The sequence below is a fragment of the Nothoprocta perdicaria genome, unplaced genomic scaffold (assembly GCF_003342845.1).
Source record: "Nothoprocta perdicaria isolate Ctin4 unplaced genomic scaffold, notPer1 scaffold_117, whole genome shotgun sequence".
Taxonomy (NCBI): domain Eukaryota; kingdom Metazoa; phylum Chordata; class Aves; order Tinamiformes; family Tinamidae; genus Nothoprocta; species Nothoprocta perdicaria.
The window spans coordinates 2,321,348-2,346,834 of NW_020454283.1; the positions used below are offsets into that span (position 1 = coordinate 2,321,348).

General features: G+C 47.0%; 1 protein-coding gene across 1 annotated transcript; it reads left to right on the forward strand.

Annotated features, from left to right (window-relative positions):
- Window positions 1-358: 358 nt before the first annotated feature.
- Window positions 359-24,764, forward strand: FHAD1 (forkhead associated phosphopeptide binding domain 1). The gene is made up of 29 exons (XM_026053582.1): window positions 359-541; window positions 664-870; window positions 3,521-3,647; window positions 4,866-4,957; window positions 5,383-5,613; window positions 7,338-7,461; window positions 8,258-8,388; window positions 9,731-9,796; window positions 10,331-10,435; window positions 11,218-11,325; window positions 13,230-13,313; window positions 13,725-13,877; window positions 14,013-14,208; window positions 15,736-15,806; window positions 16,175-16,312; window positions 16,713-16,820; window positions 16,979-17,068; window positions 17,277-17,502; window positions 17,774-17,855; window positions 18,575-18,678; window positions 19,376-19,535; window positions 19,853-19,970; window positions 21,460-21,595; window positions 21,819-21,928; window positions 22,269-22,364; window positions 22,908-23,128; window positions 23,827-23,992; window positions 24,071-24,151; window positions 24,681-24,764. The coding sequence occupies exons 1-29, from the start codon at window positions 359-361 to the stop codon at window positions 24,762-24,764; spliced, it is 3,798 nt and encodes a 1,265-aa protein (XP_025909367.1).
- The last annotated feature ends 723 nt before the right edge of the window (window positions 24,765-25,487 follow it).

Sequence of the window (25,487 nt, forward strand, 5' to 3'; positions counted from 1 at the left end):
CTTAACCAAATAAGGCAAATAAATAGTAAGGGTGCCTGTTAAAAATAGGGGAAAAAAAAATAAAGGGAAAACCCCAACTGTGACAAACCGTCTTATAAAAYTGGCACGGGTGATAAATAGGCAGAGAGAAGGAGGAGGACTCTCCTTCACTGTGAAATATGGGTGGCTTTGTAATAAATTGCAAAGCAGGAGGGCTATGTCACCTCTGAGGGAAGGCAGYGCGGGGCATGTGCCTGCTGGGCTGCGCTGTGCTCGCGTTTGAGGCCGTTCCCCACCATGTCTGAGGGAGAGGCCGGGAAGGAGCGCCCGCCATGGCGGCCCCGGTTGCCGTGGCGACGGCGGGGCCGCGCGCTGCGAAATGGCGGCCGGGGCGGCAGCGGGCCGCGGAGGAGGGGGGGTCACCCGAGCCAGCGCGCGAGGCGCCTTGCCCACAGGCGGCGGGGCTGTGAGAGCCTTCCTGAGGGGCGCCGAGGGCTGCTTCCCGCTGAGGTCGCCCACCACCACCATAGGGAGGAACCGGGACGCTGACATCGTGCTGCAGGTAGCTGCAAACGCCCGCCCGGTGGGCATCAAAAAGTGCCTGAAGGGAGAAGGGCTCGTCGTTGGGTTAYGGGCTCGGGGCAAGGCGGACGCGGGAGTGGTGACCGCTGCGCCGCGCGCCAGTCTGCAGGTGTGGAGGAGCGGCACGCGGCGCTAGACTGCGCGGCCGCCGGCTTCGTGCTGCGCGACCTGGCCTCGTCCCGCGGCACCCTGGTCAACGGCTGCCACGTGCACGGCGCCGCCGTCGGCGTGGGCCCCGGCGACGTGCTGCGCTTCGGCCCGCGCGGCCCCGGCTACGAGCTCGTGCTGCTGGAGGACGGCGCGGCCTCGGTAAGGTGCCGCGGAGAGCAGCGCGAGCCATGATGGCCACGGCCAGGGATGAGGCGCTTCCCTGCGGAGCCCTCCGTGTCCTCCCCAGTTCCTGGGGAGAAGCTTGGGAGGCGAGGAAATAATAATTATAATAATAAAAACCTTGGGCTCCCTCTGCTGAAGAGATTCTGGCATTTCAGTAGGGTAGAGGAAAAGGCATTTCCCTTATTATTGCTCCGATTATTGGTGCTTTACTTGGCAGCTGTAGCATAGCCAGGGATGTGGTGGTGTTCTACCCAGCGAGACCAGCCTGATTTCTGAGTACTATGTAAATCCAATGCAGTCGTTAACCTGGAAAGAATTTGATGAAACCTCATGGAAATCTCTTGTCTATAGCAAAAAAAAAGAACTGGCACGGGATGGCAGTTGAGTTCACCAAGCTTTTGGGCTGTTTAATGTAAAGGATGTTTGAAATCTATTAYTAATGTTATCGCTAGAGATCTTGAGGAATCCAGAAAAAGTCCTGGAAAACTGCCTGTGTATTGGGAGTCCCAGAGGCTGCTCTTTGCACAGTTAGTGTACAGATAAAACTTCCCTTGAGTAAGGCTGTGCATCCAGACACGGGCTTTGGCTGTCTCAGGAAGCAGTCTGGCTTAGTAAGCTGAATTTATGCATCCAAATTTGCCCAGAATCTTTAGGCCAAGAGAAAGAAATACATAAGCCAGAGTGGTTAGAGTGGCAAGGCTGTTTGAGTAAAGTTTTTTCCCCACTGGAGTACTGAATTTTTTAATTTCTGAAAGCATATATGTACCATACACATAAGAAAAGCAGTTCAGTGACACAAGGAAAACACTGGTGGCTCCTCTTTGCTGCTCTGGGCTTCACGATCATTCTTTAATATAATAGCTTTGAAGCCTGACACAGCTGGCTGCAGAGAGTAAATCACTCCTAGATTTCAGTTCATGACGGGTTTACAGCATTTAATATAGGGAGCTCGCTCTGTCATTTTGGTAGTATTAAGGACAAATATATATTAAGCAAGAGCATCACCCAACCAAGATAGCACAGTATTCCATTACAAAAAAAAAAAAAAAAAAAAAGGAAGATATATAAATATATTAATAAAATATAAATATATAAAGTATATCAACATTTAAAGCAAACTGAAAACCTCCCCTTGCTCTTGCCAAGTCCCAGGTATTGCAGGCTTCATCCGTACAGCAAATGAGCAAAACACTTGATAGAAGCAGCATCCTGACACATGAGGTTCAAGTCTTGTCTCCTGGATCTACTAGAGCCAGTATTTTCAGAGAGAGCTTAAGGTTATGCCTCTAAATTGCAAATGTGGGTGTTCTGGTTATTCCTGATGCTGCTTTCTTAGATCTGCTATATGGAGTCTCAATTCTCATTTCAAGAGGACCAGAGGTGTGTGTGGAGGAGGGTCCTCCCCTGGCCAGTATTTGCTGTGTTCTCGCAGTAGCGTGTCAGCTGCGACTAGTGGCTCCCTGTGGTTTGCGCCCTTTCCCAGAAAACCAGGGAGCTCCAACCAGGCAGAGCATGCTTAAGAGGAATGGTATTAAGGCATGATAGTGGGCGGAATAGCACAAGTCCAGGGAGCAATAATTAACCTTTGCCTGGAATGGGGACAACTGCCAGGAGAGATCTGCACCTCCTGGGGGGAAGGTGGGATGTATTAATGGGAATCCTGGAGTTTATGGACYGTGCAGCATACAGTTCAGACCTGAACTCGCCCCGTGCCTGTAGGTGCACTGTGCCGCGTGCTGGCACGCTGCTGGTGGAGCTGTCCTGCTGCTGCAGGGCTGCTGGCCTCCAGACATGGGGGAAGTGGTGAGACTTGAGATGTAGGGAACACATGCTGAAGTCTCTTGAGCTGTTTGAGTAAGATTGTACGATAAAGGACACTTTTTGTTTTGTTTTACTTTAATTCTGGGACATATAAGCCAGTCCGTGGGATGTTAATGTATGTGGCTTGGCTCCCTTCTTCCAGCAACTCTATCTCATAGCTGGGCTCTGCATGCTTTGTCTCTAAATAGAAGTCTACCAACATGACAGATTCACAAAGCCAGTGTGTTTTACATGGTTCCCAGAAGAGTCCCAGATGTACGCTGATACATAGCAGTAGCGCTCCTATGGAAGAAATGGGTGTCTTTATAATTAGTTAGAGGTCCAAAATAGTTGTGGTTGTCTGACGAGTGAAGAAGAGAAGCTGACTGATTGCACGTTTGCCAAATATTTGTTCGTCATGGTTTAAATCCAGTTCTCAGACTTTGAAAGTCAGAAGAACATGGAGTTAATTCCATGTTATTAATACTTCAGCTCAGACATGTGGATGGGGTTCGTACTACATATTCCACGCAGCGCGGGCTTGGGAACTTCTGAAACTCATGCTAATGTGGTGTCCCCTTTCCACCGCAGCTCTCCTATCCACCAGTGAAGCGTCGCACAGCGTGGCCTGGGCAASTCCAGCTGGTCCCAGAGCCCAAACTTCAGGCTCCGTCGTCTCCTGCCCACCTCCCCGTGCTTCAGTGTCAGCAGTGCCCCAGCCCGCACGGCAGCTGGGCCGCGGGCGCAGCGGGACACGTGCCCCATCCGCCGCTCAGGAAGCGGCCCGTGAGTGCCTGGACTAGGAGCACGACCTCTTTCTCTCCAGATACTTGCAGTCAGTCCCCTGCAGAGCCGCAAGGTACTTGCGGATATTGGCCGGGATTCTTGGTGTGGCATTGAGGGAACTGTGGCTCCTACGCAGACTGACCTTTTCCGCCCATGCTTGCCCAGCAGTCCGTAGCCTTGTGTCCTCTGAGGCCACTTCTGCATTGCACTGCGGTGATATGACCAGAGACAGCTTTGATTTGCACTGCCAAGTGACAAGCAGTATAGGCAGTTGGGTGTTATTCCTTGTCAAGTAAGGCTRGATAAGTTAAGAACGGTGCTTTGACAAACAATGAGCAATGTCATTGCATGGTTAGTCTGGGTRACGTTTCCTTTTCCTTTTTCCTTGTGCGTGACCTTGTGCTGTGATTACTGACTTTATCTTCACCAATGACTCATGCACCTATTGCAGTCTCTTGTTTGAACTGGTGCTTTTCATCTTTTGATCTGCAATTATTGGCTGCTTTCAGCAAAGGGATTTAAAATTAGAGCTATATCTGATGGACTGTATCGTTTTTAGAAAGTAAAGTAAGCAATCGTAGCAGAGCTGATACAACTGTGCAAATACAACTGAAGAAGCAAACCTATTTATTAACCAAGAGTGACTTGGRTATATAAACCAACACATCAGCAAATTGGAGTGTTCTTTGCACTTGTAATACTGTGCAAGGCACCTGTAGAATTGCACATTTGTAGAACATGAACTCTGCTGTGAGATAACATGATATACGGTGAGGTGATTTTCYTGCCTTTTTTTTGGCAACAGTGATAAACAGTATGAAGTCACTAGTAAGCCACCAAAACACACAATGTTCCAGACCCGAAGGCGTTGCAATGCAGTCACAGCAGCATAGCATAAAGAGCGGTACGTGTGCATGTGCATAACTTGAAATTCCACCCAAGGTAATGGGAGTGAGGCACATGCGTCACGTTAGCACATACGCTTATGATCTCGTGGACTAGAGCCAAAAGACTCTGCATGTGCTAATCCTAGTTAATGCAACTTTTCACATGCTGCACATTTTGAAATTCCAGCTTCTTTGCGCAGGGTAGGGCAGTGTTGCCAGTTCAGAGGAGCCTTTAGCTGTGGTGTCTGTCTGCATCTGAGGCTTTTAAAATCTAGAGGGGTTTTATTCTGTGTTGTATAGGCCTTTTCCACTAGTGAGTGTCATTTTAGTACAAATTACTTGATTATTCTTCTGTTTGTGGGCTGAGTTCCTTGGCTGCAAAACAGCATTTGCCTTGTTTTTAGGCAAGTGGGAGAGAGGCACCAAAAGCAGAATTAATCCTAATCAAAACTCCTTCTCATGTTGATTTTTTTTTCGATTGTGCTTGTTTTCCTTCAGTCTTGACAAATATATCAGGAAATGGGCAGAGTGATGTGGCAGGAGCACCTTCACCAGAGATTCGTGATGTGGATTTCCTTCTTCAGGAAAAGGTGATGCTGAGGAATGAGTGAGCGATGGGGAAACAGAAACTGTCCTGTCCTCAGGGGTATGTGCTGTGGACGACTGCTCCAGATGGGAGGTAAAGGAAGCAGAAATGCCGTGCAGAATGTTAGTGTGTCTGATCAGGAGTCGCATCAGGGTGCGGTGACTCACTTCAAATGAGACTGCTCCCACGGATGAGAGCTACCTGCCAGACCGAGGAATTGGATGACTTAGCCCTAGTGAAATTCAGGGTGAGGAGGTAAAAGGTATTAGTTGTATCTGAGAAGGAGGAATGTCACGGTGTGTCTGCAGCGTGCTGTTAATAATAGAAGTCTTTGTCTCAAGTTGTCCATGCGTTTTATGGAAATAAGTCGTTTTGGTTATTACTCTGGTATCTCTGTAGCTGGAGACCTCATGTGTAATCTGCATGCAGGATGAAAAGCTTCTGAGTCTGGAAAAGGAAATCAGTCGCCTCTTGGGTTTTGAAACCGAAATGAAGCATAAAGATACACTGATAGCAAATCTTCAGAATGAAATTGCAAGGATGGTGAAGACTGTGGCCCAGGCTGCTGCTAGAAACAATGTAGAGCTGAGTCAGAAGCTGCTAACCTTTGACCAAGAAATGGGAGCAAAAACAGAGGAGATTAAAGCCTTAAAAGAACAGGTACTGAACACTTAAATAGACACTAAATAGGCAGCTATCTTTCTAATGTACACTGATGTTTAGTTTAACATCCTGTTTTTCAGTTCTGTCCATTTTGCAAGGTAATATTAAGTCACGCTTTTCATAGTTCTTGAATAAGTTTCCCTTACAAAAGCTGGTAATTAAGTTTTCCCATTTATGTGGTAGAATCTGTAATACAGGAAGGGAAACTTGTGCTTAAGCCAGCTTGCGGTGGCCAAAAGGCATGCATGTTCCTGCTGGATCAGGCTACCTGACCCCTTCTTGTCCCTCCACCACTTCTGCTCCAGGAACTGACTCAACAGATGCATTTGAAGGGAGACTTGAAGTCCCAAGGGCATTTCAGCTCTTTGACCTTGTGGTGAAAATAGATGTCTGTGCAGAAAGAAGAGAGAGGCCTTATAATTGTCTTGTTGAAGGATATGTTGCAGCATGTACCCATGCATACTGGGCAGCAAAAAATGACAGAGACTTTTTTTTTTGGGAGAGAGAGAGAGACAAACTGATGGACCACATCCTTCTAAACAGTGTGGGAAAAGAGTCAGTTGAAGCTCTCAGTCCTGTACGAGATGCTCATTCATTGGCAGCCAGGTTTCCTTAGATCTGATGTTCATGTTGAGATAGGGTGGCAAAGCAAAGCCTGCCTGACATGGTGATGAGGAGACCGGTTTTGGTGCATATTTTACATAGACTAGATCTGAAGGAGGTTGTGAAATGCTTTTGACTATGTCAGCAAGAGAAACTTTGGATAGACAAGTTCCACGTGGCAAAAAAATGACCCAGTTCTGAGGATATTGCCAGCATCTCTCCTCTCACTGCTGAGATGGTATGTTTTCCACATCATCCAAACAGCCTTCCTGTCTCCAGCCAAACACTGCACCAGGGCACTCACTCTTGAGGCTCTCCAATAACTGGTTTGCAAGARGTCCCTGAAACCAATGATTTTAGCAGTGGGAAACCTGTTTCTGCTGCTTGTCTTCATGGCAATGATATGCAGAAGTGGATTATGCAGATTTTTCCCCAGCTCCTGATCCCTGTTAGGGAATATAAAAACCYTGTTTGCAGTGGAGACATGAACATGAGTTATTAGCCCCTCCAGATCTTCTTTTCCATGTAATAAGTAAGGATGCACTTTGAAGGCTACAAATCTGCRGGTGTTTCTGGCTTGTAATGTGCTTGCTTTTTCAGCCAGCCTGTGCTATATATTCTCAGGATCACAGACAGCATGATGTATTGCTTCACTGTGCCTTTTATATTAGGCTTTCTGTGTGAGCAGACAACAGGACTTTTAAGAAGATCCTATCAAAAACAATTATTTCTGAGTGTTAGCCGAAGATTAGAGAGTGACCCAATGAGACAGTGGCCTTGGTGGGCTGGATCTACCTCTCAGAACTGGACCGTAGGAGGCAGGTAGCTGTTGTGTTACCCATAGAAATGCTGTCAGTTCAGTGAGGAACATGTGTGAACTTACTGTTTGAGAAAGCTTCAGATGCAGAAGAGCATTTGATCCCTGTAGCAAGAGGAGTTCCTTAYTGTCAGCTTTTGATCCAGTAAGAACCGCGACTTTTTGTAAGGGCTTGAAAAGTTAGTGCAAATGAGAAAACAGTTCACACTCCTTGAAGCTTAGAGAACGTTTACTTTGCACTTAGGACAGAAATTTATTGGAGCTGAATCCAAAGGAACGTGTATTCTCCTGTGTTTTGTAGATCAGCAACCTCCAGAAAGACTCCAGCCAAGTTTTGAGCCATTCCCTCTCTGAAAGAGACCTGGAAATTGTAAGCCTGAAAAAACAAAGCGAGAAGCTAAAGAGGGATCAAGCTTTAACTGCAGGTATTTTTCCACTGGCATTTTGGGAAACTTGGTCTAAAGCACTAAATAGTTTAGGAGTGGCACCTCAAAATGACTAAGTATTTGTAAACCGCCTTGGCAAGCAACGACTTGTAGAGGCACATGAAAATTCTGCCCCATATTCTATTTCTGGCAGATATCTGGAACTTGCAGGTAGTCTCTGGTATAATGACTGCAATGGGAGTGAAACAAAAYGTGAAGAGAAAAGGCAGGGAGGGATGGGACAGAAAGTTTTGTTCAGAAGCAAAGCAACAAGCCCTGCAGTGGCACCAGGGGATCCTCAAACGCTCACGGTCAGGTTCCTCATTCCTGCTGTTCTGCACATGGAATCCAAGCCTTTTCCAATTGCCTTTATCTCAGTACTTATCAGCAGTGGGGAATATAATGTTTACACAAAATGTTAAATGTTTTCTTTTCCCAAACAGGCCTCCGTAATGCATTCAGGTGAACAAAGCTGTTCTGCCTCATTCCCTTGGTCTGAAAGGATGCAATAACAGTGCTTGGTGGGGAGGAGGTATCAGAGTTTTAGACCTAACATACAAACCTAAGAGAAACTTCAGAAAGATGCTCTTCCTCCAGGGAGCATCTGCTCCAGTACCCAGAGGAACTTTTTAATAGTATTGTCATAGAAYAACGCCCAGGATGGCTTGCCAAGAGCTGAGTCCTCTTTCCAAATCAGATGATTGCTGCAAAAAGAACACAGAATTGCTGGTCACTGGCCAGAGGAGTTTCATAGGGAAATGCTTTTGTATCCTTTCACCTAAATTGTTTTTCACAGGACTAGTGACCAGCCTGCAAAGAGAGATTGCTATAAAGGAGCAGAAAATTCAGCAGCTCAACCAGGAGGTTGAAAACATGAAGAAGGACAACAGAGAAAAGGACAATCAGCTAGCAGTTGTTTCTGCCAAGGTTAACATGCCTAATGATGGGCTYTGTAATTTATTGTCTCACATATGGATGAATGTGGGAAATAAGATTGAATGGATCATGCTTCTCGCTGCAAAGGACCATAGCAGCTGTTTTAGCAGCTATTTGTGAGGGACAGTTGTACCTCTTGGGTCCTGGCTGCATTCAGATCGAAGCTGCTAGAAGCATGAGCTGTATCACTGAGGCAGCAATTGTGTGAGATGGTGCAAAGCACTCCCAGAGAGGTGTCTGCTTTCCCTGATGAATCCCTCTCCTTGTTCCGAGTGCAGCTACTTTGTGACCTGAATTTCTACGAGCACTGTAGTTTTTTGTACGATGAAGGCACCTGTGCCAAGATCCTTCCAAGGAGCCATTATCAGCCATGGAAACATGGTCTTTTTGATGCTCCCGACAGCCAAGCCTGTGTTTTCCTTTAAAGAAAACTGCTTTTCTAGCAGGTTGTCTGTCTGTGCGTTTGCAGCCCCCCCTGCTCAACTGGCAACTCATACAGAGCTGCATAATCTGCATAATAAGTGTAAAACGGTTGCTCCGTTTTGGCTGGTTGACTGGGCACTCTTCCAGGATACTTCAATTACCCACAATGATTCCTGAGTAATGGAAGGCACTAAGGGGATCTCCTGGGCTCCTGGGATCCAGTGGGAGCTACATGAATATACCTACTGGCTTTTTTTTTTCCAGCTGCTCATCCTCACTGAGCAGCATCCCAGATGACCGCAGGAAATTCTGTCTTAAAAGTTCAGAGRAAGGTTTTCAGAGGAAGGAAAAGCATGGAAAGTGCTCCTTGGTTGCAGAAAGGGCTTGGAGCAAGGCAGGAGCTGGTCTGCTGCACTTGCTGGGAGGTGCCTGTACCCTCACGGCAATGGGAGTAGGACTCATTCTCTGCAACCCTGCTACCTGAAAATGCAGAGTTGAAAAACATGACATTTGCTTGAAAATACTTGTCAATGCAGTGCTCGGCATCCCGTGGCTATTTTGTCAAAAGCRGTCATCTCATTTTGCCCTTCCACTCCCTTCTCATTACATTTGTGCTCAGGCTGGAGGAATTTACGTGTGCAGCGTATTCATTGCAGGTGATTTTTCTTCCCATGACCTGGTTGTGCTTTCAGAGGGCCTTTGAAGAGCTGCTGCTTTTGTACTTTCGAAAAAAAAAGTTAAAMCCCCCTTTTTTTTGCCTTAATTGCCCATTATAGGCAATGTGCCACCCATTTGGTGTCCGTGCGCATAGCTGTGTTTCGGTACTGAAATATGTGTTGACATTTGCTGTAGAAATGACAGTACTGGGCAGCTTGATGTCTTCTTTTCCCTTGGTTGCTGTTTATTCTAGTACTCCAGAATTAAAGAGGAAATGAAGTATGAACTCGGAGAGAAAGAAGTCAGTGCTTACCGAAACGTGAGTTTCTAGTTGTCTGGTGTGATTTTACACACAAGAAAGCAGCAATTGCAAGAATGCATCATTGAGAGAATAGTTAACGAAACATTTTAAGAAAGTTGTTTGCAGTCAGGTTCTTCTAATAGAAGAGGAGCTCTACCTTGCATAAGGAAATGGAGGAATGAAAACTCCCATAAAAAAATGTAGCTTTGCATTATGATGCAGGAGAACCTGTCTGAAGTGAACTTTAAATTCCACTTGAAAATCATTATAACATCAGTAAATATAGAGTAGAACAAAACCTCAGGGCAAATTAAGCAGGAAGCTGGCCTACTTAGTACCGACATGGAGCTTCCCATCTGCTTCATAAGCATCTTACTAGTCTTTTCCATTCAGTGTAGGGTCCTTAGTGATAGATGGAGCAAATGTGTTGCTTATTGGTTGAAATTTGGTTGAAAATTGGTTGAAACCAATTCAGTTGCTTGAAAAGATAAGCAACAGTGGAAATACTGTGCGGCTTTAATGAAACTTTCTGCGTTGCTGGGACTCTCGTAGCGCATTGGAGATCTTGAACTTCATGTGAAGGGACTGCAAGGAGAAATACAGAAGTATCGCACTGAACAAGAAACCATGAAAAACAGGCTCTCCAAGAAGACAAAGGTAAATTATCCACGCTGCAACCAGCTGCTCTCTGCTCTGCAAAGAGCAGTGTATAGCCTGGTAGGTGAAGTGTGTCGCTCCAAGCTTCTGAACAGGTCCGAAATAACAAGTTATTCGGTGACACGGTATTTCCAATGTGGGTTCCAGATCCTTTATTTTGTGTGTATTTTTTCCTAGTGCCCTAAGACAGAAGCGATGACAAAAGAGCCTTAGAGCACTTTAGCCGTGCAGGGACGTTTCCTGCAGGAAGACACAGCAGGTGACAGTAGATATCATCACATGGGGCCGCGGCCGCGTGAATTCGCTGCCGTGGCCGAGCGGGCTGCTGAGCAGAGCTGGCTCCATTCAGCAGAGGGCAGCCCTGCCCTGGTCCTGGGCTCTGCCAGKGCCTCCGATGCCAATGGCACAATACAGCTCTTGAGAAAGCCCCTCTGCCATCCACAGGGTAGAAAACCCCCAGRAATCTGGACCCTAAGGTGGATGTAGCGTTGTGCTTAGGTCTACTATATACCCAAAAAAATAACTCCTGCAGCAGGGACTTAAATGTGCAAGCAGTGTGTTGGATGGTATACGATGGATGATGTCCCAGGGCCCTAGGTCAGGCCAAAAACTAGTGCTAGGTCTCCAGCGCTTCACTGCATCCTCCTGCAAAAGGACTAACATGTGACTCCATTCAAAGCCCTGTCTCGAGTTTGAGAATGAACAGTGGGTATGGGGGTAAAGCTGCTGGTGGCTTCTTGTGCTGTTTTTGTTTTGCTGCTCGAATGCTCTCGTTGCTTCAGGCTGAAGAGGAGCTGAAAAAAGCATGTGAAAGGAAAGGTCAGCAAGTGCAGGAGATGGGGCGCCGGGAACGCCTGCTGAAATCCAATTTGGATCGGGCCAAAGATCAGGTAGGGAGGAGAAAGAAATGCCACGATCCTACAGTCTGGGGCTGCAGGTACCGAGAGTCCCATCTCTCCCAGGGGAAAAAACGTGCCTGTGAAAGGCATTCAGGGCTTGGGTTCCTGAAAGGAAATACTGGCTGCTGAGCACAAAGCTCTGCGGCCTGCACTGGGTTTGTGCTCATGTGCTGTAGCATTGGCTTGTACAGCAGGATTTGTTTAGTCATCGCACAAGATGCAGGGAGCTTAATATGATACAGAAATGCAGTATTATCGCTGTAATCTTAGCCATGCTGGCTGGAAGCCGGGTGAACCCTGCGCTGGGATTATGCAATGCTGCTCAGCACAGAGGCAGCCCTTTGCAAAAGAACCAGGTGTATTTGAAGACAGGCTCATGGGCAGCAGCAAAGCCTGGGAGCATTCCCATTGCTGAGCAACAGCCTTTCCTTGTAGAGCTGCCCCTACCCCTTTTAAATGTGCTTGTTGCTGGTTTACTGCAACTAAATTTTGGTACTCAGCCTCAGAGGAAATGATGATTTCCTTGCCTTACCATCAGATAGTCATGTCAGATCACCCTGATGAAGCTTTGCTTCACATGAGGAGGTTGTGCCCTGTGTTAACCCATGACACACGGGTTTGCTGGCATGGTTTGGCAAAAAAAAAAAAAAAAAGAAAAAAAGAAACAGTCAATGAGAGGCAGAAAATGCTTTGAGTGGTTTGATGAAATATTTGATAATTAACCACAGCTGTTGTGAGTTGCAGAGCTGAAGGGCAGCCTCAGGCTTTCAACGATAGATTTAACAGTGCTGAACAGAAACTCCTACAYTTTTTGCAGACAATAACCTGCTGCCTTGCGGGGCTGCGTGTTATCATGCAGGTTAGCACAGAGATAGCTGTTTGTCAACAGGACAAGGAGAAGTTAGTACCGTCTATTAAATCAAACTGCACYGAGCTGACCTCAGTGGAAGTGCATCTTTTATTGAGAAGACCCTGTGGGTGGCATCCTCGCATGCGCCCAGCCTGCCCCTGACTGTTTCATAGGAAGAAATCAGAGCAAACCTTTGCAAATCCCCATCTGAGTATGGAAGTCAGCAATTGCGCAGCAAAGTCTATCCTTTGTGGTCTGAACTACCACCCAGGCAAAAAAAAAAAAGAAGGCTTTGAAAGGAATTATGCAGTAGGAAGGATAAGCAGCTGTATTAGCAGGATGTTGCTAGAGGGGTCTCAGCAGCGAGGAGATGGTATCAGTGTAATTCTGGTGTCAGGTGGAAACATGAATCTCCCTCAGGTCACTTGACCCACTTGCCCTTTCTCCATCCCAGGCACTGTTGGACCAACAACCAGTTATGGTGATATTGATATACCAGATTGCATTTGACTGTAATAGGGGCAAAATTAGGTATCAGCTTTCCAGAAGACATTTGGGAATCACATTTACCTTGACAGTGTATTTGAAAGCCTGCCCTGCAAGCGTTAGTGGTGATTACATGTTGCATCTCGCAGCTAACCTAACTAACTTTATTAATGGCAATGCCTTGATGTCAGGGATTTTTCTTTTTTTCTCCTTTTCTTTTTTCTTTTTTTTTCTTTTTTCTCCTTTTTTTTGGTGAACTGTTGTTGCAGAAAATTGAGTGTGAGCTCAAGCAATGTCCTGAGGCAATGGCAAGAGTACGTATTCCACCTCAGTGTCAGTAATGACAGGAATAAAAGTCTCTCAATTTAATTTATAATTACTTCTATCTTCTTCTCAGATCCTGCCAGCCAGCACAGAGTTAGCCCACAGTATTGCAACAACATAAGAGTAACCCAGAGGTGCCCTTCTCATTGATTTTTGGAAGGCTGTGTAGACTTAACAAGCAGAGGTTTTATTGATTTGCGGTGATTTTATTTCCCTGTGCTAACCTCTGCTGTAGCTGGAGTCTTTCAAACAGCAAGTGGTGCGAGTCTGTTTTCCCCAAGCAACCAGAGCTGCGGAGAAGTCGCCCACAGATGAGCAGGTGGGTACAGATGCTGATGGCCAGAGCAGCTTGGTGCTGCCAAGGGCCTGCACCATGCATAGTCTTACCTGTCTCATCCAGCCTCTTTGACACCCCAAGACATACGTTMGGCATCCTAGGACCCCGACACGTTCCCATAATGTGAAGGAAATGCCATCTTTTCTCTCCTGTGAAGCTTGGAAGCACCCTCCAGGCTGACATGGCTGGTGTTCTCCAGCAGTTCTCCTGCCCTAGCTTGCTTTGGCTCAGTGATTTGCCTGAGACCTTGATCAAAACCCCATTTCTCAAGCCTTTTCTCCATGAGTGATTATAGACCCAGCCYGTGTTGCAGCCTTACAGAGTAGAACTGTGTGGATTACTGTAGTGCGTTATTGTGCTTTATTTTCCTCTTTTTCCCCATACACCTGCCAGTTAATTGAGAAGATCAGGAAGATCTCAGATGAAAACCAGCAACRTCTTGAAAAAGAGAAGCTTTTCCAGAAGGAAATAACTTCTCATCTCACGAAGGAAAAAGAACTGTCTGAAAATGTCGAAGTGTTCATGAAATCATTATATGGGCTCCAGGTCAGCTCTTGATATACTTTTTATAACCTCAGGCACAGACTTCCTCTGTGACTGAACATTGTAGCGTACAAACCTTCTGATGAACGAGTGTGATTGCGTTATGTTCTAAGCAAGCMCTTGGGGCGATTTTTTCAGGCTTTCCTCAGGACCTGTCGTGGCAGCGCCAGCCTGAGACAGGAGCTCTGCACCTTTGAGGCTCTGCGCGTGGGCCCTCCTGTCTCGGAAGTCCACAAGGCTGTGGCTGGGACCGTGCGCTGTCTCCTGGCCTGGATGGAGGGAGTGGAGCAGCTCCTGGAGAGTGCGGGGCTGGACCTGCCTTCCTCTGATGAAGGTTCCTGTCTCACCATGTCTGCTTGCAATTCCCTGACCTGCTACAAATGGTTTTTCCTGGATGGGAGAGGGGCCAGTACAGAGGGAGCTCACTTGGGCATTTCAGCCCCCACATTTGACACTTGCTAGCACCTAAAGCAACTTGGGTAACGGAGAGGGGAGAGCGAGAAGAGGACGTGGTGAAAGTGCAGGAAATAAAACTCACACATTTCAGCCTCATCCTTCCTCTAAGTGTGGCAGATAAGGCAACAGAGCTACCTAAATAGACTAGCGAGCGCTCATGTTCGTTCCTGTGTCTGGGCCCGGCACTGAGGTTACACACATAGGCAGATGTAAATAGTTCCTGTTTTTTAGGCTGGTTCCTTCTCTGCGTCTTGGATTTGGCAGGTTCTGAGAACAGTTAAGGAGCTATTACCTTTACTGGATTTTTTGAGCCTGTAACTCTAATAGGACATGAGCTGGAGGCAGGTCTTTCCTTTCAGGTCGTTCTGCTCTGGCAGTGGCCACTGGTGATACCAGTCACTTTGTGTAGCCAGTACTACCCAGCATATATTTAGGTATTTGTCTTTCAGATACTTTGTGTATGTTATGGACTTTCAYCTGTTTACATCCTGGTTATCCATTCAAAGTGGCTTTTTCCTTGTTAGACTAGAAAGAGCTCTTGGCAGTGGCTGCAGCTTTGCAGAGTGTTGCAGTCTGAGATCTGAGCTGCTTGTCTGGAGGTAATGAAGTGCTTTGTCTTCCTTTCCTTTGCAACTGCTGTTGGGGAGCAGAGCAATTGCTCTGTTGGATTTAAAGAAAATGAGTTAATGTGAGGAGTGCGTGGAAAATGAAGTAGCTTGGAAAGCGTAGGTTGGTGTCAAAGCATCGTATGACTTGTATTGTGGAACATAAGTGCAGATGAAGAACTGCATTGGCGGCAGGGTGGGAGGAAGAAGTGTATCTCATGTCAAAAATACACGATGGTTTAAAAGTGCAAAGCGGCGTGCAGTGTTGGGGAGGAGCAGAGGGGCTGGATGGCTTGTAGTCAGCGGGGAGGTGGCCGTTGTGGTCCTGTTGTGGTTAGCAGTGTGGTCATGCCGGCACCAGAAGCATCTTGAGAGGAACACCTGGAATCCTGGAGAAATGATCCTTCCTCTGCTCTAGAAGAAGTGGTAGGGTTAGAGGAAAAGGAGACACATAAAAATACAGGTAACACTGTTGGACAATACCATCGTACTGAAATAAAGTGTCATCTCAAGAAGTCTTAGCAATATTGACAGTTCTGTCAACATATTCTGTCTAATCTTCCACAGGAGAAAACGTACCGTGTGACTTGGTTTGTAGCAACTGTTATGGAGGCCCTTGACTGGTCCTTAGGACTCTTCCAAGCTGTGGACAGCTCTTTAAAGCAAGACATAAGTAATGTGCTTAGGCCTTTTCCAGTACTGCAACTTCTAGAAGTAATTAGCCAGAACTGAAGAAATCTCAGGCAGGTGAAAATGGCTGTGCAAGAAGCTCCTATGGTCACACTGCGTTTCTTCTGTAGGATTGTCAGCTTGTATCAGGATGTTGTTGGAAAACAACCATGAAGCCACACAAAGGATTCAGCTACTGGAGGTAAATGTATATATAAGTATATGTAAGTATRTATTATATATAAGTATATATTTTTTATATTTTTGTGTATATATATATAAATATATATATAAGCCTGGGGCCTTTGTGCTGCTCAAAATGGTAGCAGCTTTAAGACAGACAGTGAATAAACCAGTTCATAGAGTAGCAGAGAGCTGCGGATCTCCAGTAAGCGCAATAGAATGGAAAATATCCCACCATCAACGTGATATGGGAATTTCCGCTGCTTCTACAAGATCAAACTGTACATCTCTCATCTGATATGTTTGTTAATGAATGCACAAATCTTTTCCTTGTTCTGCTGCTAACGTGCTTCCTTTAAAAACGTGTTCTCAAATATTTCCCTCTAGACCCAATTAGACAAAGTCCAGAAGTCTCAGGATGCTTTGCTACAGGAGCATTTGAATGATCTGAAAGCAAAACATAATCAAGACCTACAGATAAAAATCAATCAGATTATCCTGGAGAAGGAGGAGGAAAGCAAAGAGGTAGGGCAGGGTGGCATGTTTGCGTTACAGATCCGAGGTAGTGGTTTGCTCTGCCTGTATCGTAGCAACATGCTGCAATGGGGCAGCATATTGCAGTTGTCTTGTAAGCCCGTCTCCGGCGCGCTCATCTGCCAGTCCCTTCTGGCACAGATTTTTCCATGCCTCAGGATTTTACACGATCCAGGTAGYGAATGTGTGGCTGGTTTCTCCTTGTCCCTGCTGTACATTCCCCCCGGCGCTCTCTTCCCTTCCCTCATCGAGCTGTTTTGTGTCCAGCCATGCTTTTCATCTACCATATGCCCCTGCTCCAGATCAGTAACTCTCTTGGTTGCTTTCTGAGTCAAATTCTCTTGCTTTATTTTATGATTTTRTCTTTATCAAAATGTCTGTTAATTCTCAGATTCTGGAGAGTGCTGTCGCCAAGGAGAAAGACAAGTTCAAGCAGTCTGTGGATGAAGAAAAGAAGAAGGTCCAAGACTTGGAATGTCATCTGAGAAGTATGACTGAGGTTAGTGAAATGCATAGGATGGAAGGCAGAACCATTCACATTTGAATTCTCCTGTTCTGAAAATGCCCCTTCTGGTCAAGTGCTGTCTGAATATCTGCAGAGAGAAACGGGGATCCTTGTAAGTTGGTGTTTTTAGTTACCATGTTTTCCTCGTGTAGGTAATTGAAATGAAGTCAAAAGAGCAGGAAATGATAAATGTCAAACTACGAGAAGCTATGGACAACCTAGAAGAGACTGGGAAGCGAGAGGTAGCTTTAATAGTGTTTTGGGGTGTGTGATGTAGATGTAGTTTTATTTAAAGAGGTTTCCCCGTTCCCTTCTGATGAGCAGGGCTGCAGCCTGTCCACCCTATGGGCACTTTTATCAGGGGGAGTTGACCTCTGTAGTGGTAGATCCTGCAGGAGCAAGTCTGAGCTCCCAASGTGCCCAAGCAAAATCACCCATCTTGTTTCCTAGGTCATGTTAAAGCAGCAGTTACTCATGCAAGATGAACAGCTAAAGATCACTCAGGATGAAAAAGAGTTACTGAAGCAGAAATTTCAGGAAGAGATAGTGGAATATAAAGAACAAATTAAGCAACATTCCCTGACAATTGTTGAGCTAGAAGACAGATTGCTGGAGGCCAAACAGGAGCAGAAGATTTTAGAAGAGGAAAAGACTGCGCTTTTGGAAAAAATAGAAGGTAGTTGAGGGTTGCATGGGATGTGTGTATACTGGGAACATTCTTGACTCATGTGAAATTATTTAGAGATAGGGTAGCACATTGTTTGTTACTATCAAAAACATTTTGGCCCCCAGAAAGACAGACCCCAGTAGAAAGCCATGGTTCMGTTCTTAGAGATGCTTGCATGGCGACCTTGGTGCAAGATGCAAAATCCACTGCAGAAGCAACTAARCTGAAAATACTTATGTGATATGAATAAATAATCTGGTTTCATTATTGTTTTCTGCAGGACTTCAGAGTGATCCCTGCAGGTCATCATCAAGTGCTTCACTAGCAGCTTCTCATACAGAGGCATCCCCTTGTTGTCTTGTGTAAGTAGCTAAGGATCTCTTGTCTGTAGTGGTCCCATTTAGAGAGACTTAGAGAAAAGTAGTTAGCAATAGGAGGGCTTAAGGAAGACAAAAGAGATGCCTGTAACTTGCCCTGGGCTCTTTTCTGTCTCTGACAGTTAAAAGAACCCCTTTTATTAGGCAGAAACAATCTAAAGAACATATATTTTCAAATTGTTGAAGGAAATTGTCTAGAAATACATCTGCAAATGAAATCATCTTCTGCACTTGGGGAAATGGAACAGCCGTCTTCTTATTTTTTCCCTCGGCTTTACTTCAATGCAAAGATCATGAGGAACAAACAACCACCAAGATGTAGGTGCTGGTATGACAGTGATTGCTACCTGCATGCTGGTAGCCCACCAAGTCCTCTGATATGGGCTGAGGCTTTGTCAGCAGCAGCAGCTGGGGAGGAGCCAGGGACTCCTGTTTTTAGCCTTGTGCTGTGAGTCAAGGCAGAGAGGAGGATGCTGTTGTCTGCTGCTGGTCCTTAATGCTTGTCATGATGGCCTGAGGTGAGAGAGGGAGAGATGAAAGATCCTAATGCCATAGGCCTCAATTCATGTGAYTAAAACGTCCTTTGAAAATAGCATGTGTGTATTAATAATAAGATCCAGCTACRGAAAGCATGCACAGGCCCTCTAAAAAGAGTCTTTCAGATGAACTACGGATTTTGCAGTTGTCTTTCTCATTAATTTTAGAGAATTAGCCGCTGCACAGAAGGCAATCCTGTCCAAAGAGGCTGTCATTGCTGGGCTCACAAAAGAGCTTGCGGAAACCAAAGCCCGAATGTCAGACATGAAAGGTGCGTGAAGTGGATGGAGCAGCTTCCAGCGGGCGTGTGAGCCTTCTCATCTGTCTTCCAGGCAATAACAAGACTAGGAATTAGCAGGAGGAGACTGGTATTTGCAGATAGTGATAAAATGATGTCACCTTCCTAAAGCAATATTGTCATGGGGCCAAACTCTTCGTGGTGATGGCCAGTGACAGAACAAGGGATCTTAGGTACAAATTGAAACACAGGAAGTTTCGTCTCCATATGAGAAAGAACTTTGGTTAGAGTTACAAAGCCCTGGGACAGGCTGCCCAGAGAGGCTGTGGAGTCTCCTTCTCTGGACATCTTCAAAATCTGCCTGGATGCCACTCTGTGCCACATGCTCTAGGTTTTCCTGCTTGAGCAGGGGGGTTGGACTAGATGATCTCTGGAGGTCCCTTCCAACTTTAACCATTCTGTGACTCTGTGATCGAGCTCCAAGCAAAGCAGAATGTCCATAGCCTTTGGCCAGGTAAACTCCATGCAGCTCTGAGCTAAAAGGCTAAGATGAATAAAAGGGATAGCAGTGACTTGGGTGTGACTGTAAGTAGATGCCCAGATGAAAATGAGTTGCATGAGGGGATTGTATGCATGTGTTTACCTGCTTCCACTGATTTTGTGGAGAACTGCAGCTCTCCAGTGCCTGAGTGCTGAGCAAGCTGGTAATCTGTGATCCCTCTGTCCATAGGAGAGCTCAGTGAGAAGCAGAAGGTGGAGTTGGAGTGGAACCTGAGCCGCGTGAAGTGCCAGGAGAGCGAATTGAGAGCCCTTAGAGAGAAGCTTTATGAGATGTCAAACCTTGTGGATAAGAAGGATAAAGACCTGAAAGCAGTTGCTGAAGAGCTAAGGTATAAGCTGCTGTGTTATAAAGGTTTACAAAAGCTCCATGGATTCCCAATCGATGGCTTTACATAGATATCTCCCCTCAAGCAAAGGCATTGAAGGCATAAAAATTTAAGCAATATTTTCTTTATAGAAATATCATATGAAGTAAAACAGGACTTTGGAAGCCCTCACACAAATAAACTTATATCTAAATCATTGTTTTTTATCTATTCCCACCCACACTTTTATATTCATCCACAGCTAATCAGGTTGCCGTTCTCTGCAAGCCGCCCTTCGTTCTTCACTGTGTGTTTAGCGACGTTTTTGTTTCTTGGCACAGGCAAGCCCAAGAAAACCTGAAAGTGCTGAAAGATGCCTCAAAAGAAACAGCAAAAGAGACTTTTCCTCGAACACAAGTGCAGGCCAGCGCTGCAGCAGCAGATGAAGTATCTGAAAGGGTAAGTCTGCACTGAGAAAATAGAAAGATATTAGAAGAAACAGGGGAAAGAAAAAGAATAAAAGAAAGAAAGAAAAGCAGTTGTTATAAACCAAAACCAAGGACAAGATGGCTGCATATACATTTCAACCACATGGGCTAAGAATATATGAGAAGCAGCATCGCCCTGTCAAAATCCAATGACTGAAGAGTGGGAGCAACATGCAGACTATGTCTCATATCCTCGCTCTCAATTTTCATGCTAAAAATAAGTTGCTTGGGTGATCTTCATCCGTTTTTGGTGCTGCCTTGTTATACAGCTGTCAGCAAATCTGGAAGGTCAAAGTCACAAAAGTCTTGCTTCTGAGTCTCTTTTATGGAAAGCCACTTCCAAGTGTTCTCTGTACAGAGAATTTCTTCTGTAGTGAAAACAAGGCATTTCTGCTGGCCGGTGGGCTGATGTTTGTGCAGAGTTTTGCAGAGGAGGTGGTGTGCATGTTAATGGGTGCTGTAATTGCCAATTAGGGTGGATAGCAGYTTACAAAAATGTGTAACTCTTCCCTCCTTTTGTGAGTCTTGCTCAGCCATCCATGCTCCGTGGCCTGGTCAGACAAAAGCAGCTGGGCTTTAATGTGCAGGATTAGGTATTTTTTCACCAAGTGAAGGCAGAAGTGGTCCCTGGACTCCCCTTCTGTGTTGGAGCACCCTGTGAATTCACTTCTCTTAGAAATCTGAATAAATCAAAGGTGCCTCCAGGAGCAGATGGAGGGACTGCAGAAATCGTACATCCTGTACCAAAACAGTGGCAGACACTGCCAGCTAAAAAGACTGGATTTATCAAGGCCAAAAGATGACTCATGCTTGGATGATGAGCAGGAGGTATCACCCAGGCCTTGCTGCAGAACCACGAGCTGGGAGAGCGATGCACAGCCCATCCCACCAATTCCAGAAGCGCAGAGGAGCAAAAATGACAAGACCCAAGGTGACGTTTTCCATCTATCATCAGCTCCCTGCAGGTTTTAACCAAGCGCTCGCCCAGGTCRGTAGCTGTGATGTTAGTCACAAGGCAGCGCGCTGGGTGTGCTGGAGCGTGCCGTGTGTGCACGGACGTATTGCAAAGAAGCGTTTCTAGGACTGTTGTAATATTCAGGTCACCAAATAAGTCAGTTYGTGCTTCTTAAGCAATGTGGGTGCTATGGTAGCTCAAAGTAATAGAGGAAAAAAMCAGGGTGACTCCGCACCGTCCCTCTCCCAGCTCTCACATACAGGATTGAAAGCTTATTTCCTCTGCCAGAGCCAACGAGCCAAAGAGCTCTCTGCTGCTCTTTTGCTCATAGAGTGGGAGTTTTGCCCTCAACACATCCCAAATGCCCACTGCTTTTGGARGGATTATGCGTTGGTGGTGCCCATGGGAAGGTCAGGTCCCATTCCCCAACTCTACACTGCTTGCTTGCTCTTTCTGCAGGGCAGAGCAATACTGAGGTTGAGCAAGGACCAACTTTGCGTTTCAGGACCTGGCTTTGGGTTTGGCTGAGCTGGGTGCAAAATGCAGAGGCCTCAGGCACGAGGAGACCATTCAGCGCCAGAAGGAAGGCTTGGCCGAGCTCCGCGAAAGGATAAAGCTGCTGGAGAAGGCGCAGGCTGCAAGTAAGTGCAGCAYGACAGCAGAAGGTGTCTGGACACCTGGCACAAGCCACTGTTCCCAGGCAACGAAATGAGAACAGCTTTAAGGTAACCACACTGCGCGTCAGTGTTTGCAGGACCTGCAGGGTCTGCAGCCATGGACAGCCAAGTGCAAGGGAGCTGCTACGTGCCATGGGGGTTCTGTTTCTCCAGCCATTACACTGTGCAGGTTTCCATTTTCCTTCAGCAAACTGGGGGCTGGAGCCACTTGTGATTCTGAAGAGGGATTTGCCAGAGAAAACAGCGCAGAGAGCAGGACTCGCAAAGGAGCATCTGTCCCAAGGCAGTTCCAGCAAGGTAAGGGAGAAGTTGTGGTTCAGGGAAGAGTCAAGTCAAGTCTTCGGGTGTTTCAGATGTTACAAAAAGGGTAGCTGGGGAAAGGGGACGGTGTAAAATCTGCTGGTGGATAATGTGAAGTTTAACATAAGGCTCTACTTGCAGAGGATCCTTGTTCCTTTAAGGGACTGCATTTTGCCCTGTACCTGTGGCATAGAGCTGCTCAAGGTCCCGTATGGACTTTGGTGGGAGGTTTTGTACCACAGCTCTGCTAGTGCAGTTTCCTGGCCTGCGGAAGGGGGACGAGAGGGAGCTCAGTGAGCAGCAGGGATGCTCTGCTCGTCTTTCTCTGTCCCTCCAGTTTCCCAGCAGTTTTCCTAGCGAGYGTTCGCCTGGAGCAGCTGAGGAGCCCGCCAGTGTGGCAGCATCTGATGCACTAGACCTCAGTGAGAAGATGGTACGCAGGCAGTGGACGTGTTAAAGCAGTGCTCGACAYGGGGAGATCCTTCCCAGATGCATTTCAGCAATAAGCAGTTGGCATCGTGATGCCCAAGGAATGCCAGGAAGCTCTTCAAGGATGAGGAGGAAACAAAGAGCTCCAGGCATCTGCCTGGATGTCTGGGGACCGCAGAGCTTGCAGTGGCCTGTGTTTCTTCCCCTTCAACATCCCTAAGCCACATCTGCAAACCAGATGTCCTGKGTGAGAGCAGCTCTGCGGGATGTCAGTCTGGTTTCTGTGCACTCTGGACACCTCGGATTCATCTGCCCAAGGAGATGAGTGAAGCCCCATCTGGTTGAGTGTGTGAGATGCTTGGAAAGGCTCGGACAGGGAAAATGCGCATGGCAATTAAACAAAGGGGAGCACGCACAGCCGCTCGCTTACGACGTTTTAATCTCTGATGTTAAAGCAGAATGAAAGCAGATGGCTGAGTGGTGTGATCTTGTCTCAATGAAGACTTGGCAGGCCTAGTAAATAATTCATTCCCTACTCTTCCTACAGTACCTTGATTTAATCCGTGCTCTGGGAGCACTGATGAATATGAAAGAGCTGACAGGAATGCAGTCGGTGAGACATCTTCCTCAGGAGGAGAGGGAGAACGCAGGGCTGCAGAGACAGAAGGACCTAGAGCTGCTCTACGATAAGATCCGTAAACTCAAGAGCCGTCTGGAAAGAAAAGAAGAAATGCTAAAAGATTATGAGTCCAGTGCTGAGCAGCTCAGGTATGGAATGCCCATGCACTGGCCAAGACTTAGAGAAAGGAATAGTGCAGCACCTTAAAGTCAATAATAGCGCAGGTTCATCTGTACCAGGGGCCAGTCTTGTGGTTGCAGCCTTGAATAAGAGTTTGAGACAGGGAAATGCCCTTGGAGAAGCTCCCAGCTCTCTACTTGAACGCTCAAATATTCCTGCCCACAGAGCCGGGAAAAAATGCTTTGGGAAGATATTTCTGGGCCGTTTAAAAATACCGCGCTCTTCTAAATAGGAGCATGTTTTTATAGCAATTCCAAAGCGAGTAACACTTACAAAGCATCCAGAATCCCCCTGCAGCCTCGTGCTGTGAAGGCTGCACGCTGCCATCCACGTTTGCTGTGCTGAAGCACGATCTGTACTGAAGCAGAGCAGGAAAAATCATGGCCAGCACAGGGGAGGGGTCTCCCTCCTTGGGTTTGATTGTGGGGAGTCTCCAGAGGCAGCAGGAAGGCGGGAGGAGAGGGAAGCAAAGATTTGGAGTGGGGAAAAGATTTCCTGAACCAAGCAGTGGGTTTTTTGCAACATCCTGGTTGCTGTTTGTGCAGCTCCATGGCATTAGGGCTCCTCGGAGGGATGCGAGTGTAGCACAACTGCTTGGAAGCGCCTCCCGGTAGCTGGGAGCTGGAGTGTCAACATGAGTAAAAGCCCCACACTCTCTTTGGCACAGGCTGAACCAAGCGTCCCTGCACACGTGCCGGGAGGAGGTGGCCAAACTAGAGGATGAAGTCCACAGGGAAGCGGAGGAGAAGGCGCTGCTGAAGGAAGCACTGGAGAGGATGCAGGTCCAGCTGAACCAGGAGAAAAGGCTGAACCGGGTGGCAAAGCTGCGCCAGGTAGGGCTGCAGGAGCGAGGGAGCAGCACCCAGGGCGATGTGGACAAGGAGGGTAACGTTCCTGCTGCTTTCATCCAGAGCCTCGTCCAGGACAATGAGAAGAGAAGCAAGAAGGAGCTTCCAAGGGGTGCCCGTTCCCAAAAAGGCCARGTTGTAAAGGTAGGACTTCCCCTCTAGGAGCTTCTTTGCAAGCATCAAATGCTGCAAGGAGACGTCTCTTCTCTCATTCGGAGGCCCCAGTTTCCTATTGCGTGCTCTGTCCTGCACCTTTATATCGAGAACGTGGCCCTGGGGCCCCTCCTTGGCTTGCAGGTCCACCTGGGCTGCGGTGGACAGACCTTATCCGACGTGCCCAATGGCCCAGAGCAGGCGTGCGGTGTTTGCCTTGGTGTCCGAGTGCCTTAAGAAGCGGGATCCAGAGCCAGATTGACCTGATGAGTTAGTGGGGTTTGTAAAGGGGAGCTGGTGGATAACAAATCTGATTAAGGACCTTGAGGAAGGGGCCATGGGAGATGGCTCTGTTATCTGCTCCAGCTTCSGACACTCAGTGGTGCTTTGTGGCAAGGGGTGAAGCCACAGCCAAGCCCGCCGCAGCAGTGCTGAGGGCGAGGGCACGGTTCATCTGCAGCCTGCATGGGCAAAAAGCCTCCTGCGAAAACATTTGGGGTCACATCTCTCTGTTTTGCAGCCCGCAGCCCCCAAGTTTTCACTTCTGGAGAAGCGGAAGGTGAGCGAGAGCGCGGCAGCCGCGCACAAGACGGCGAGCGCGTAGCGGCGGCACCGCGGGCCGCTGCGCGCCACGGCGCCTGGCGCCCGGTGTAGCTCTGCGTGCGCTGCGCGCGAGGCAGAGGAGGCCACTGTTTCGAAGGGAGCCCCTTTTTATACTGTGCTAGGAATAGAGACTTGGGTTTTAGTTAGTCTGTGAGTTGGATTTTCCTGCACTACCTGTGCTGTTGTGTGGGTGCTTTATGGAAATAAAGAAATAAAGAAATAAAGAAATAAAAAGAAATAAAGAAATAAAAAGAAATAAAGAAATAAAAAGAAATAAAGAAATAAAAAGAAATAAAAAGAAATAAAGAAATAAAAAGAAATAAAGAAATAAAAAGAAATAAAGAAATATAAAGAAATAAAGAAATAAGGAAATAAAGAAATAAAGAAAGAGGGTGTTAATAGAGCACAAATGTGTATGCGTGAAGCGGTGGATTTGCAAGTTATGTCATTGCTCCGTGAACAGGGTGCAACCGCCTCCAGTCCTGCATCTTATTGCAAGGAGCTGGGATCCCAGTACCAGGATGCTACAGGGCTTCCAGTCAGGCTCCTGCTACTGGAAGGCTGCAGGTCTTCCCACCACACTGCAGGTATTGGGATGCTGCAGATCCATGCAGGCCGTGTCAGGCTCTGGGCCCCAGGATGCTGCAGCTCTCCCCATCAGGCTGCTGGTCCCGGGATGCTGCAGCTCTCCCCATTGGGCTCCCAGCCCCAGGATGCTGCAGCT